Here is a 12,484-nt window from a genome sequence, read left to right on the forward strand (position 1 = left end):
AGGGAAGATGGCGGCGCCCAGCGCGGCGGGGCTGGGCCGGCGGCTGCGGGCGTGGCTGCCCCGGTGAGCGGGGACGGGGCCGGGGCGCCCCGGGGGCCGCTCCCCACCGCGGGAACACGGGCAGCGCGCGAGGAGGCTGCGGGCGGCTCGCCGGGAGCGCACCGGGGGTGAGGGGAGGGTGTGCGCCGCGCCGGCAGCACGCGGCCGGGCCGCCCGCCTGTTTTGCCGGGTCACACAGGCACAGAACTGGCAAGGCTGGAGGGTCGGACCTTGAAGGTCATCTAGTGCAGGCAGCATTGCCATTCTAATCCCTAATGGCATCATCATTAGGGATCACCTAATCCAGGGTGATCGCCCAGCGCCAGGGGCAGACGCCTCCTGAGCAGCTCCGGGGACGGTGACGGCCCCGGCCCTGCGCGGCCCTTCCAGTGCCTGGCACAGGAACGGTGACAGAAGGGACAGAACCCGCACCGAGCTGCTCGCCCCACTGCCACGGGATGCCTCTCACGTCTAGCACTCCTTCTGAGGCGTGTTCACATCTGTCCACATCTGCCTGCATCCCTGTCCCCACAGCATGTGCCCTGGGTCACAGCCCCGCCTCTCTTGCTCCTTGCAGGATAATGCCCGTGAGATGGAGCCGCTACAACCCCAGCTACCTGGAGCCAGAAGTGAAAAAGGAATCGCATCAGAAACCTTTAGAGGAGCTGACGGAGGAGGAAAGGGAACAAATGGAGCTTAAGGCTGTTCGACCCATCAAAGCTGCTCCTCCCAGTGTGTCCAGTTCCGTGTTCAGCGACCCCATGATCAGGTCAGAGAAAGCAGCGGCTCCTCCTCTCTCCAAAAATGCCTGGCAGCTGTGCTGCCCTCTTCTGCCTCCACCTGCTGGCTTCACATTGCCTTTTGTTACAGCACAATCCCTGTGTTCTGGGTTACTCTTATCCCATCAATGAGTCCATTGTTATGCTGTGATTAGAGATAATTGCAGCAGATCTGGCAGCACCCACACTTAACCACGGGAACAACACAGAGGGATGGGGGTGAGGGGGCTTATTTCTGTGCATGATAAAATCAGAATTCATATGGATCCTATCTGACTTTGTGTTTACAGTAAATTCACCAATATGATGATGAAGAGTGGAAATAAAGTGCTGGCCAGAAACCTCATGTCTCAGGTAAGAACTCAGGTGTCTTCTCAATGTTGTGTTGAAACTAGACAAAATGGAAGGCTGGGATGTCAAACCCACTGGAATTGGGGATTACCAGAACTCAGGTGGTCCATCTCTGTGGTCCTGATGTGTTTTGCTCTGCCACACGTTGCTTGCAGCATGATTCCTCTGATAAACCATGATTTGTTTGATAAAATGTCCATTGCCCCAGCCTCCTTAGCTCACAGACCAGCAGGGGACAGCTTCATGGAGAACCTTGTCTTTCCATCCTTCAGTATCCCTGTGTTCTTTTGCAGTGCATAAACACAGGGAAAACCCTTAAAAAGCATCATTTTCTCTAAAGATCTTTGCAGCTCTCTGTCATGCCTTACCCTCTGTATGACTTGCCCTTGAAGTCCCACAGATGTGTCACCTACAATGGCACAGCTTTGAGCCTGCTCTGACCCACAGCCCCTGGTATTAACTGCTCTCCCCATCTGGTCTCTTCCACCCCTGAACTCCCTTGAAATGGAAACATTTTGCCCAAGTGTTTCCAGTTAAGTGCTGATTGCTGGTTACAGAAAAGCACACAGGCTCTGGAGGGGAGGCTGTGCAGGTTGGATGCTCAGTGCACGGACCCCTCCCCACTCCTGGCTCCACTTTGTCCCTGCCCTTCCCGGGCTCCTGGCCCAGGTTTGTGCTGCTCATCCCCCTCACCCGAAATGCAGAGACTGATAAAAGAGACTGAGGAGCTGGAAGAGGGTGAAGTAAAACTTGAGTTAAAGAATTCCCAGTGGGTCTTTTGCCTCTGGGGCTGGTGGACCAGCTGCTCAGGTGAAAATGGGGTGCCTGTAATGGGAGCACTTCTGGCTCCCTCATGGAGTGGGAGAATCCATCTACCTTGTATGTCTTGTTTCTTGCCTTTCTTCCAAGACTCTGGAGGCCATTAAAAGGAAGCAGCTGGAGAAGTACCACAAAGCTCCAGAAAATGAGAAGGAGACAATTGAATGCAACCCCTACGTCATTTTCCACCAGGCTCTCAAGAACTGCCAGCCCATCATCGGGCTCAGCAACATCACCAGAGGAGGCAAAACCTACCAGGTGAAAGGGGGCTGGGAGCACATCTGGTTGTGAGGCAGTTAGCTAGGGAGGCAAATGAACTGGTTTCCACCCCAACAGCTCAAGATTATCTCTCCTTGGAAAGAGCCACTTTGCAATCTGGAACAAAACAGCACCTAGAAACTGTCCAAAATCAGGATCCCCACCTCTAGTATTGTGCTTCCCCTGTGACAGAATCACTTAAGGTTGGAAAAGACTTCTAAGGTCAATCAAGTCCAACCATTAATCAGCAGCAGTCTCTGACTAGTCTCAGGTTCTCTGACTAGATGTGAGGAGAAACACACAGCAACTATTTTCCAAAGAGACAGAGATCAGCAGCAAAAGAATTAGTAGTCTTTGGACTACCAGTCCCATCCTTTCCACTGCACCACATTGCTTGGGGAGAGGTCCCAAACCCCTGGGGCAGGTCAGCATGGCAAAATGGGTCACCTAGATCCAGTGGGATACTTAAAACATGAGCAGAATCTGTCTCTGAGTATGGGCTCTGCAACCCTTGGGGCCTGAAGGAGAGGTGAGATGTGGGGGCATTTGGATCTTTAAGGTCCCTTCCAACCCAAACCATGCTGTGATTCTGTGATTTCTCTGTATTCAGTGCAGAGATGGGGCCACCATTTCCCACCTCTGCTGACTCAAACCAGCCTGGACCCAGCTCCCAGACAGGCCAGAGTTTCCATTTCAGTAGCAGTGGCCAGTTCCTATGGACAGAGCAGGAGAAGTGGCAGGGCTCAGCTGTGGGGAGCAGGTCTGGCTGCACAGAGCAGCACGGTGAGCCCCTGCAGGGGCAGCTGGTGCAGTGTGGCTGCTGGGGAGGAGCAGGTGCTGACTCTGCCACCTTGAACCCTCTCCCAGGTGCCCGTCCCGCTGACGGACAATCGGAGGCGCTTCCTGGCCATGAAGTGGCTGATCACCGAGTGCAGGGAGAACAAGCACCGCCGGACACTGATGCCAGAAAAGCTCTCCCAGGAGCTGCTCCAGGCCTTCAACAACGAGGGGCCAGTCATCAAGAGGAAGCACGTCCTGCACAAGATGGCAGAGGCCAACCGGGCCTACGCCCACTTCCGCTGGTGGTAGGGGGGACCCTGCGTGGGACACGCTGCCACGGCTGGAGAGCAGAGCCCCAGGCTGCCAGCCTGAGACAGGGCAAGGGGCAATATCCCTTGCAGCAGCTTCTGTTCTAACCCAGGGAAAGCTCACATGATCCCCACGAGGTTCTTTTTCTCTGTGCTTGTTTGGATGGGGGAAGGGGGAGTCTGAGTTAGCAGCCTCAGTGGGGCTGCTCCAGTTAGTTCATCATCACTTCCCTGTGAAGACAAGCCTTAGATGTTTTTCTTACAGCAACGCCAAACAAAACCATCTTTCACTTACCTGTTTCCTGGGGATCTGAAATCCGAAAGTCTCTCTGCTCTTCAAATCAGCAATTTTTTTGGCTGCAGAGCTGAGAGCAGAGTTGGATCCTTTTCCACAGGGATTGGTACAACAGGCAGTAAAAGGCCCTTTTTGATTTTGGCCATCAGCAACATGGTCTGCACAGATTTGATGGCAATGTGGACAAAATAAAACCAGTTTTATGGGAAAGGTTTCCTGATTCCAGACTTTTGTCTTTGTTTCTCCAGGTCCTTTGGTTGTGTAAAAGCCCTGAGGCCCTAGACTGTAGCAAACAAAGTTATCTCAGCCTTAGGGCTTCAGTCAGGAGCAACCCCTCAGTGTTGCTCAGAGCTCAGCAGCTGTGCAGGGAGAAAGCAGGGCATATGTTAGTGGAAAACTTTTATTAGAAAAAAATCCTTCAATAGACTATTTTGTTTCATTTCTTCCTCTCCCACTCTTATAAGAAATATACCGTAGCTGAAACTTGCAAATTCTGGAAAAAAGTGACAGTTATTGTATAAAACCTATAAAACCTGTTCCTACATGTGCTCAGGGACCTCTTCTGTTGCAGGCTGCCCTGTGGCAGGTAATCCTGGCTGTGGAAGAGGCGGTGTGCATGCAGGTGCAGCCAGCCTGCTGGAAGGAGTCTGGGAACAAAAGCACTTGGTTGAGCTGTTTGTGAGGCCATGGTGTGATCTGTGACCCATCCCAGAGAACCAGGTGTAACCTGAGCTGGGAGATTTCCCTGCTGCCTTCCACAGCTCTGCTGGCTTTGGGGTGAACCAAAATGGTCTCAGCCTAAACTGTGCTTTCTTTAACACTCATAGAAAATGCTGGTGTGAACTACAAGCCTCCCTAGCCCTTTGCTGACAGCAGCCCAATATTAAGACAAAATCAGTGGGAGAACTTGCTGGGTAAAGTGTGCCCTTCCCACTGCTCTGAACCTCCAAAGTCAGACCAGCATCAGCTGCATCTGACAGTAGGTGCAGAGAGGCTCTAGCCAGTATAAATGCTATTTACAGGGAGTGCTAGAAAATTAATGTGAAAAATTCCAAACTGGTACAAAGCTTGCTGGTGAAGGTGCTGGGGACTCCTCTGCCTCGGGAGGTTAATCTGTCACCTCGCTGTAATAATATTTCTGGGCAGCGTCCGTCATCTTCCACTCAGCAGCCCGGAACTCGATGATCTCCAGCAGCAGGAGCTGGGACAGGGAGCTGAGCCCCTCCTGCAGGAGGAAACCATCTCGGAGCAGGGAGAAGAGCTCATCCATCCGCTGGGAATTCATCTTCTCCAGCTGCTCGCCGATGCGGTGCAGCTGCAGGACCAAGCAGTCCACCTTCAGAAGGAAGAGCAGATGGCTGAGCACAAAGCAGTGGAGGCTCCTCTGCACCCCCTGGGCTGTGCTTTTAGCAGCTCCTTGGCAGGACAAGAGGCACATGAGCAGCTCCCTGCACTCACCTCCTCCTCCTTCTGCAGGCTGTCGGGCTGTGCCAGCCGGAACAGGCAGTCGTACACGGGGTTCACCAGAGCCATCATGGGCATGTTGTTCACCTGCAAGGAGGGTGGGGCATTGTCACCCTGGGGACAGAAGGGAGTCTGCAGCTGTTTTAAATAGTTATTCCCTTGCTGCTCTCCAAAGGAGAAGGAAGCAGGATTTAGTTGTGCTGTGTTAGTGGGATTTTCATCAGAGATCAGATATTTGAGTCTCTGGGAACCAGAGGAGCTGAACAAATGATGTAAAAACCATCTATTTTTAAATGTAAGCAGGTAGTCATGGGAAATACACTTGTTCCAACAGTATTTTTCCTGCCTGCAGCTGTACTTGCATCATTTTTACATCTACTCCAAGCAGGAATTCAAAGTTCACACACTGCACAAAGGCCTGAAGCCAAACTCCATCAGCAAACCCCACAGCAACTGAACCAGTCCAGTCTGGGACATCTGGGATCAGGCAAATCAGGGGATTTCAAACACCAGGTACAAAATGAGGAAGCTGTGACTGTTCCTGAAGACTTCCTCTGCCTCTCCAAGCCCTTAGATAGCACCAGCTCTGTCAGCATCCTTGTGTTAAGAACCAGCTCTGGCCGCCATGGCCCTGGGGCTCTGTACAACACCCACCCACCACCCCTGCTCTGTTACCCTGGGATGCTCAGGCTCCCCTGGCACTTCAGGCAGCAGCAGCTGGCTGCTCCAGCTCCTTACCCTCAGGTAGTCAAAGATGTTGCAGATGAAGGTGACGTAGCAGATCCAGGCCTGGAGCGAGCGGGTGCGCAGCTCCTCCCTGTCCTTGTACTCCTGCTGCAGCCGGTTCAGCAGGCTCCTCCGGAAGATGCTCTGGCCAACTTGTTTGCTCTCTGCCTATAAGCCCACAAAAACAGGATGGAGGGATGAAACAGGGATGCCAGAGGGGCAGGGGAATGCAGTACCACACAGAGACCCTTCTGTGATTCCCAAAGAGACAGAAAAGCTGCAACTCGCTGCCTGTGCTGGCCCACTGCTCTTCTGCTGCCACTGCATGGGGCAAGTGGCAGGACAGGAGAGATGGGCAAGGGGTCAGAGCACGTGACTGGGGCAAAGCCCTTCCTGGCCGTGCCCAGGGACAAGCCACACAACATCCCAGGTGTTTGACTGTCCAGACACGAGCTCTCACCTGGATGATGGTGTAGCAGATGCGCCCAGCCTCCTTGCTGAACACAGAGTCTTTGAGGGACTGGTCCACTATAATGTTGGCCACTTTCTCCAGGTCCACATTACTGGGGTCTGCAGAGAAGAGGAATGCTGTTAGGACCCAGCTCTCTTTGGCCCCTGATTGCTTTGAGGCAGCAGCTCAAAGCAAGCCCTGGAAAGCAACCAAGGTCTGCACAGGGCCCAGTAGAGTCACATTAAATGGTGCAGAAGCCGTGCTGACCTTTGAGGGCTGTTTTCAGCAGCTTCTGAGTCTCGGAGTCGAAGGACTGTATTTTGTACTCTTCTTTGCCCGTTTCCCCCATGACTGGTTTCCTCCAAGGGCAAGAGTCAGGGCAATGGATGAGCTAGTGACAGTCCCTGGGGAAGGAGCACACAGAGCTTAGTTGGACAGAGGCAGACCTTCACCCATTTCCCATTTGGCACATCCCAGGTGGTGTTGAAGCACAGGCTGTTTCCTGACAGCTCCCCACTCCAAAGAAACTCCTCTTTTATTAGGGCACCAACTCTAGATCTGTGCAAATCCTCATTCCCACATCTTTTAAAGCATTGTCTCCTACCAGCTGATAATAGAACTTCAGAGCCTTCATATTTTTCTGATATGAGAAACATTTTACAGGCAAAGCAGACCCAAAATATATGTGGTTGTATCACAGGAAGGCACACACTGCTCCCTTGGGCCCTTTAAACACCAATTCAGCAGCTTTCATACAAAAATCTGGGAAGAATCAAAGCCAGTACAAAAGCATCCAACACACACTCACTAGAGCACCTCTCCTGCACCACAGCCAGGCTTCCTCAGCTCCCAGCTCGACACAGCAAACTCAGCAGGCAAATCCCCAAGAGCAACAGCTCCCATCTCTCTCATCCCTCTGCAGTCAAGCACTGCTCTACAGCACCAGCAGTGCTCCTAAGTAGTCTCTAGATTGATTTTCTTCTGCTTCATGATACAGTGAAGACAGCAAGAGGGTATGCACGGCACAGAGAGGAAGGGCTTGCTTTGATTCACACGGGAGCTGATAGATGGAAATGCAGGGCTGGCCAGACCGGCAGTACAAACAGGAGAAGGCAATCGGCCAAATGAGTTTTGCCAGCTCGTCGAAATTCCTCGGCCATTACTCACCCGTCTCTGCAAACAGGTCCCTACCAAGATCAAAGCCCAAGAGCCTTTAGGGGCATGGGACAGGTACCGTGGGCAGTCCCCTCACATACAGCACAACACCAACTCAGAGCAGAGAGCAGCCCCATAGGGGTGACCGCCTGCCGACGCTGCTCTTGCAGCCAAAGCTCTCGCCTCCCCTGGGACTGGCACTGGGGATTCTTTCCCTGGTGGATTCACAAGCAGCTGGGTGCCCTCCGTGCCATGCTTAGTTGGCAAACACCTTCCTAGCCGACCTGTCCTCTCTCTGTATCTGCACTCAGGCCACGCTGCACTGCCAGTGGAGCAGCCCGAGATCGCCAGCAGCCCCGTGTCCCACCGGCAGCATCTCCAGGCAGCCGGACCCCGGCGAGAGCACAGCGAGAAGCGCCCGAGCCCGCCCGGCAGCGCCTGTGCCGCGCCCGGCCCCTCTCCCGGAGCTGCCGTTCCTCGGCTCCCTGGGATGGGCACGGCTGCTTTGAGCGGCTGAGCCAAATAACCCTGCCAGAGCAAACCACAGCGTGCGAACACCGAGCCGGCCAGGTCTCGCCTGCCCTAGAGACCCTCCTGCCAGCACCACCTTATCGGAAGGGCTGGTGGCAGTGGGTGACATGGGGCACCTGTGGGTACCGACTGCTCCTCTGCCACTGGCCCCGGCTAGACGAGCCGTCCCGGGGCTGACTCGTCTGGGGTCAGCACCCGCAATCTGCCGGTGATCCACCAGCTCAGGTGGATCACACGGGTACCTGTGACCTGTAGAGTCACACCTGGCAGTATGGGCTGGACAAGTCCTGGCCACTGCAAGGAGAGGGAGAAGAGCAGAGTCTCCTCTGCCACCCCATAGCGTCTGCCCCAGGGGCTCTGCCAGCCCTCGGAACCCCCATCCCATCCCCGCCGAGCCGCAAGCGGAACCCCCAGCCTTGAGACGCCTCTTGCCCGGGGCAGCTGGACCACCGGAGCCCCAGGACCCCCCGCCGCCGCCTCCCGTGGCTCCAGCCCCGCGGCTGGCACAAGCCCAAGGGCCACGGACGGAGGAAGAGGCGGATCCCGGGGAAAGCAGCCCCCGCGCTGCCCCGGGCAGGGCACGGGAGCCGGGCGCAGCCCCACCGACCTGCCGGCCGCCCCCGCTGTGTCCTCCGGCCGCCGGGACATCGCCGGCACCTCCCGCGCCCTCCCGGCACGGCCCAGGTTTCCTCTTAGGTCATTTCCTCGCCCGAGCCGGGGGAGGGCCGGGCCGGGCCGGGCCGGGCGGGAGAGCGGCGGCAGCTGCGGCAGCGCCACCGCCTGCGAGCGTCGGGGCACGGCGGGCTGAGCGCCGCGCACGGCCGGCGGCTCCTCGGGAAACACCGGGCTGCCCCAGGCACGGCCGGCTGCCCCCACACCCTCCCGGGCACGGCCGCTGCTTTTCCGACTGCCCCGCCGGGGGATCGCGGGCAGCACTCACCCCTCTGCCCCGGTCCCCCGCGGGGCTGTCCCGGCGCTCTACAGGTGACAACGGCGTGAATTCCGCCCTTCCCTCCGGGCCAGGGCAGGCTGCAGCCCAATGGTATAAAAAAATGAGTAGGAAAAAAGTCAGGAAAGAGGAGAGGCAGTAAACCAACGCACTGCAGCAACAGCTGAGCGTGGTATAACACACTTCACGTTTTTTTCTCTCAAATCTCAACCATTTCATAAGGGAAGACCCCACAGGGGGTGAAGTCTTCACTGCAGAGCAGACAGGCTGCTAAACCAGGGAATGGCTGAGAGAGACAGAATGAACAGTTTAGGAATATTTTCTGTAGCACTGCATGGCCTGGCTGGATACAAACAAAGCCTGAACTGTTCCACCGGGGGTGTGATGCTCAGGACTGGCTACCACAGCTCCAAATGCCCCTCTAGGACACAGCAGTGGGACTGGACTGCAAAAATCCCCCTTGGCTGATCCCTTTTGGTGCAGTTCTCAATGGTGATGCCCAGCAGAGAGGGTACAGTTCTGCCTATGGCTAAGGAGCACCCACAAGCCAGTGATGGGAAATCCAAATGGCTCCTGTTTCCCTATGGGCTGGGCCCTGACTATTCTCTCTTTTAGGCAGCAGGAGGGCCACGATGTTCCTGCAGGGTCCAGCAGAGGCACAAAGAGGAAAGGAATAAATCAACTGCAGCCAGCCACTGCATAACAAAATATTTAATGTACCTTGTCTTAAAGGTAGGCACACACTGTGCATGTTGTACCAAATGCTTTCAGGAAAGAGCAGCTGCAAGAGATCCACACTGGCAACACAGCCAAATGCCACTGTTACAGTTTCTACATCACAAGAGAAACTTAAATCCAAATTGAATACCATATATTCCAGTCCCGACTGTAAAACATTAATTTCTTGTCAAAAATGATGCTGTGCAGCTCTGGATGAGTATCCTGAGAGTGGGGCTGTCCTAGGAACTTGGTGAGGCAGCCAGCACTGCAGGAATCAGCATGTTCCTCACAGATCTTGTGTGTCCAAGGCTGGCTCAGTGCGTGGTGGAGCTGCAAACGACTGGGACACAATTCTCATGGTAAAAGGCACAAGAAGAAAACAAATGCAACTGCTGAGCAGCTTGTGAGGTGAACTGCAGGCAAATCCCTGGTGATAGGATTAGCTTGGAAAGAAATCCCAAGGGCCAAAATCAGCCAAGTCTCACAGTGAGGCATTTGCCATGTTGAGTCACTTCACACTGAACAGGAGCAGCAGCTTCCAAGAGCATTTCTGTCCCAGTACCTCAGGGAACAAGGTGACCACAGATCTCTCTCATCTCCTGCTCCTCTAATTCTAGAGATTTAGCTCATAACAGCATGTGTTTTGCCAGAGCAGCTTGAGAAATAAGATCTGTCCTCCTAGTGCTTCATTCAGCCTCAATCCCACAGAGAAATCAACACTCAGACAGTGCTTTCCCCAGCAAAGTGCACTTGAGAAATCTATGAGCACAGATGCTGCTGATCAGAGGCGAAGAAGTGATTGTTGGATGCAGCTCCTAATATTGTTGAGGTTGTCACATCTTTCTCCCTCTCACTGGAAGCCCAGATGCCTTTATGGGCCTGTAACACTTGTGACTCACAGCCTAAAGGCCTCCAGCCAGGGAGTGTCTCTTCCTCAGCCTGGGCCAGACAGGCACAACTTAAACTCCAGCTTTGCCATCTGCTGGGTGGAGGAAAAAACGACCCCAGAGAAGAAAAGTTGCTCCATACTCTCGAGTGCTGCCCTGTCTGTGGAGCAGCCAAACTGCCCATACCAGCATCCCCTCAAGCTCCACAGCACCCTCGAGGAACGTCACCTTAACAGAGTACAGATCTTCCTGCTCTTGCCTGCTGCTGAGTTCCCAACCAGTTTCCCCCTATTTTGTGCAGTTTGACAGCAGCTATTTGACAGAAAATGGAAAACAAGTCTTGCAATGTTTAGACAGGATGGATGAGTCCCCATTTCCTTAGGAAGCCTAGGTCAGCACTGAATATTTTCTGCTCTGGCCTGTCCCTGCTAACCATGACGGCATTCCTCTCACCAGCAACAAAAGACAGTAACAAAGCCAACCTGTATCTGTTCTGAAAAGAGACATTTCTCTCCCTCAGAAGGGTGTCATGAAGCTGAGTTCATTACTCTTTATCATGTCTTTCCAAGAACAACAGATGAACAATAAACAAGGGCTAAACATCGTTAAGAATATTCTGAGGAATCTCAGAAGAGACTAAATAACACAGGAAAATGACAATAGGATTGAGGCACTTGGAGAAACTCCATATTTCCTGCATTTTCGGCTTAAACTAAATGGCCATTTTTATACGCAGCTCTCTCTCCCTCTTTAAGACTCACATATGGGCCTCCTGCCTGACACTGACACTGGTGAATGAACTTAATTTTACACAGCTCTGTCACCTTTGTACTCCAAGATCTCAAACCCATAGCAGACACAAAGTTATTCAGCCTGGGCTTGCAAGGAATTTCTCCAGATACCTCAGCCACCAGTGAAACAGCTGTTTTTTAAAAACAGCCTCTCACAATAGCTCAGGATAAGTGAGCAATGCTGATATGCTCAAAATTGCCAGGAGAAGTTTCGTCAACGGAATGGAATTGGTCACGTTGGAATCTGGCCAGACCATTTGGGATTAACACCCTGAATACTGCAAAAGAGCCGGGAAAAGCTTTGTGTTAAAAACCATGAAACCATCCTCCAAATAACTGCAGTGCTCTGCCTTATCCACCCCTTGCAGATGACTAACGTGCTTTTGGATGGCAGGGCTGGGAACTCTGCCTTCCACACAGTCCAGCCACACCCTGCTAGGCTTGAAAAAACACAGAATAAAAGAGGAAAAAAAAGTAATTTTCCTCTTTTCCACTGTTACATAAATCAGAGTTGTTGGTAGGTTTTGTTGGTTTTTTTAGCCACTCATAAAACCTTTGAAACTCCAGAAAAACATTTTTCCATCTCTAATTCAGTCATCCATGTGAAACACCACGCTCAGCCAACCAATTCCCATTTGATGTTCATTCCTTTCACTTCAGCAAATCTTGTCAAAACCTTTTCATCTGCTAGCACCAGTGCAGGACTGAGGTTCTGAAATATTTTGAGACCATTACAGAAATACAGAAACACATTCAGAGGTGCTGTTAAATAAATAATGATAAAAAAATTACTAGTTTCCACAGGACTTTCCCTTCATTATTCCAGCTTAGAATAATTATTTCTTAACTCTGTACAGCATTTGTTTACTCACTGCTTTGAAGTGAAGCACCCTGAAGTAAAAATTTAGTTTGTGCGTTGAATCCCCTCAGAATGGGGCTCTTAATATGCAAGTTTGCTTGTAAAAAGTGTGAGTGAGGCATTGAAATCCCTAAGAGATGTATGGCCAGACACCCAGGAAGAGAAAAGGGAATTCAGCATACAATCAAGTTCACTGGAGTTAAAGGAGAAACAAGTCTGATCCAGCATGATCAGAGAAGATGCTGTGTTTAAGATGACAGAGAATGCTCAGCTAGCAAGTGGTGACCAAGAAGCAGCAGCTGGCAGCAAAGGAAAGGAAAAC

At 52.8% G+C, this 12,484-nt stretch overlaps 2 protein-coding genes across 3 annotated transcripts; one reads left to right on the plus strand and one right to left on the minus strand.

The window, feature by feature from the left end:
• The first annotated feature begins 7 nt into the window (after positions 1-7).
• MRPS7 (mitochondrial ribosomal protein S7) lies at positions 8-3,839 on the plus strand. The gene is made up of 5 exons (XM_063176006.1): positions 8-63; positions 617-808; positions 1,109-1,172; positions 2,079-2,246; positions 3,114-3,839. The coding sequence occupies exons 1-5, from the start codon at positions 8-10 to the stop codon at positions 3,333-3,335; spliced, it is 702 nt and encodes a 233-aa protein (XP_063032076.1). The 3' UTR covers positions 3,336-3,839.
• Positions 3,840-4,011: 172 nt separating this feature from the next.
• Positions 4,012-8,646, minus strand: MIF4GD (MIF4G domain containing). Of its 2 annotated transcripts, none has more exons than XM_063176008.1 (6): positions 8,564-8,646; positions 6,538-6,674; positions 6,280-6,389; positions 5,832-5,987; positions 5,088-5,180; positions 4,012-4,965 (listed from the first exon to the last, which is right to left on the minus strand). In XM_063176008.1, exons 2-6 carry the CDS (start codon positions 6,617-6,619, stop codon positions 4,738-4,740), a joined length of 669 nt encoding a protein of 222 aa, XP_063032078.1. In that variant the 5' UTR covers positions 6,620-6,674; positions 8,564-8,646; the 3' UTR covers positions 4,012-4,737. The 2 variants fall into 2 exon arrangements, with proteins under 2 accessions (XP_063032078.1, XP_063032077.1); XM_063176007.1 differs by having other exon boundaries at positions 5,088-5,207.
• Between the last annotated feature and the right edge of the window lie 3,838 nt (positions 8,647-12,484).

The sequence above is a fragment of the Melospiza melodia genome, chromosome 24, assembly GCF_035770615.1.
Source record: "Melospiza melodia melodia isolate bMelMel2 chromosome 24, bMelMel2.pri, whole genome shotgun sequence".
Taxonomy (NCBI): domain Eukaryota; kingdom Metazoa; phylum Chordata; class Aves; order Passeriformes; family Passerellidae; genus Melospiza; species Melospiza melodia.

Excerpts from the sequence above, each read along its gene's own strand:
- MRPS7 (XM_063176006.1), top strand. The coding sequence starts at position 8 with ATGGCGGCGCCCAGCGCGGCGGGGCTGGGCCGGCGGCTGCGGGCGTGG. Across the intron at positions 64-616 it reads CTGCGGGCGTGGCTGCCCCG|GATAATGCCCGTGAGATGGA; the intron begins GTGAGCGGGGAC and ends TGCTCCTTGCAG. Across the intron at positions 2,247-3,113 it reads GAGGAGGCAAAACCTACCAG|GTGCCCGTCCCGCTGACGGA; the intron begins GTGAAAGGGGGC and ends ACCCTCTCCCAG.
- MIF4GD (XM_063176007.1), bottom strand. The coding sequence starts at position 6,619 with ATGGGGGAAACGGGCAAAGAAGAGTACAAAATACAGTCCTTCGACTCC. Across the intron at positions 5,988-6,279 it reads TCTGCTACACCATCATCCAG|GCAGAGAGCAAACAAGTTGG; the intron begins GTGAGAGCTCGT and ends GTGGGCTTATAG. Across the intron at positions 4,966-5,087 it reads GCCTGCAGAAGGAGGAGGAG|GTGGACTGCTTGGTCCTGCA; the intron begins GTGAGTGCAGGG and ends TTCCTTCTGAAG.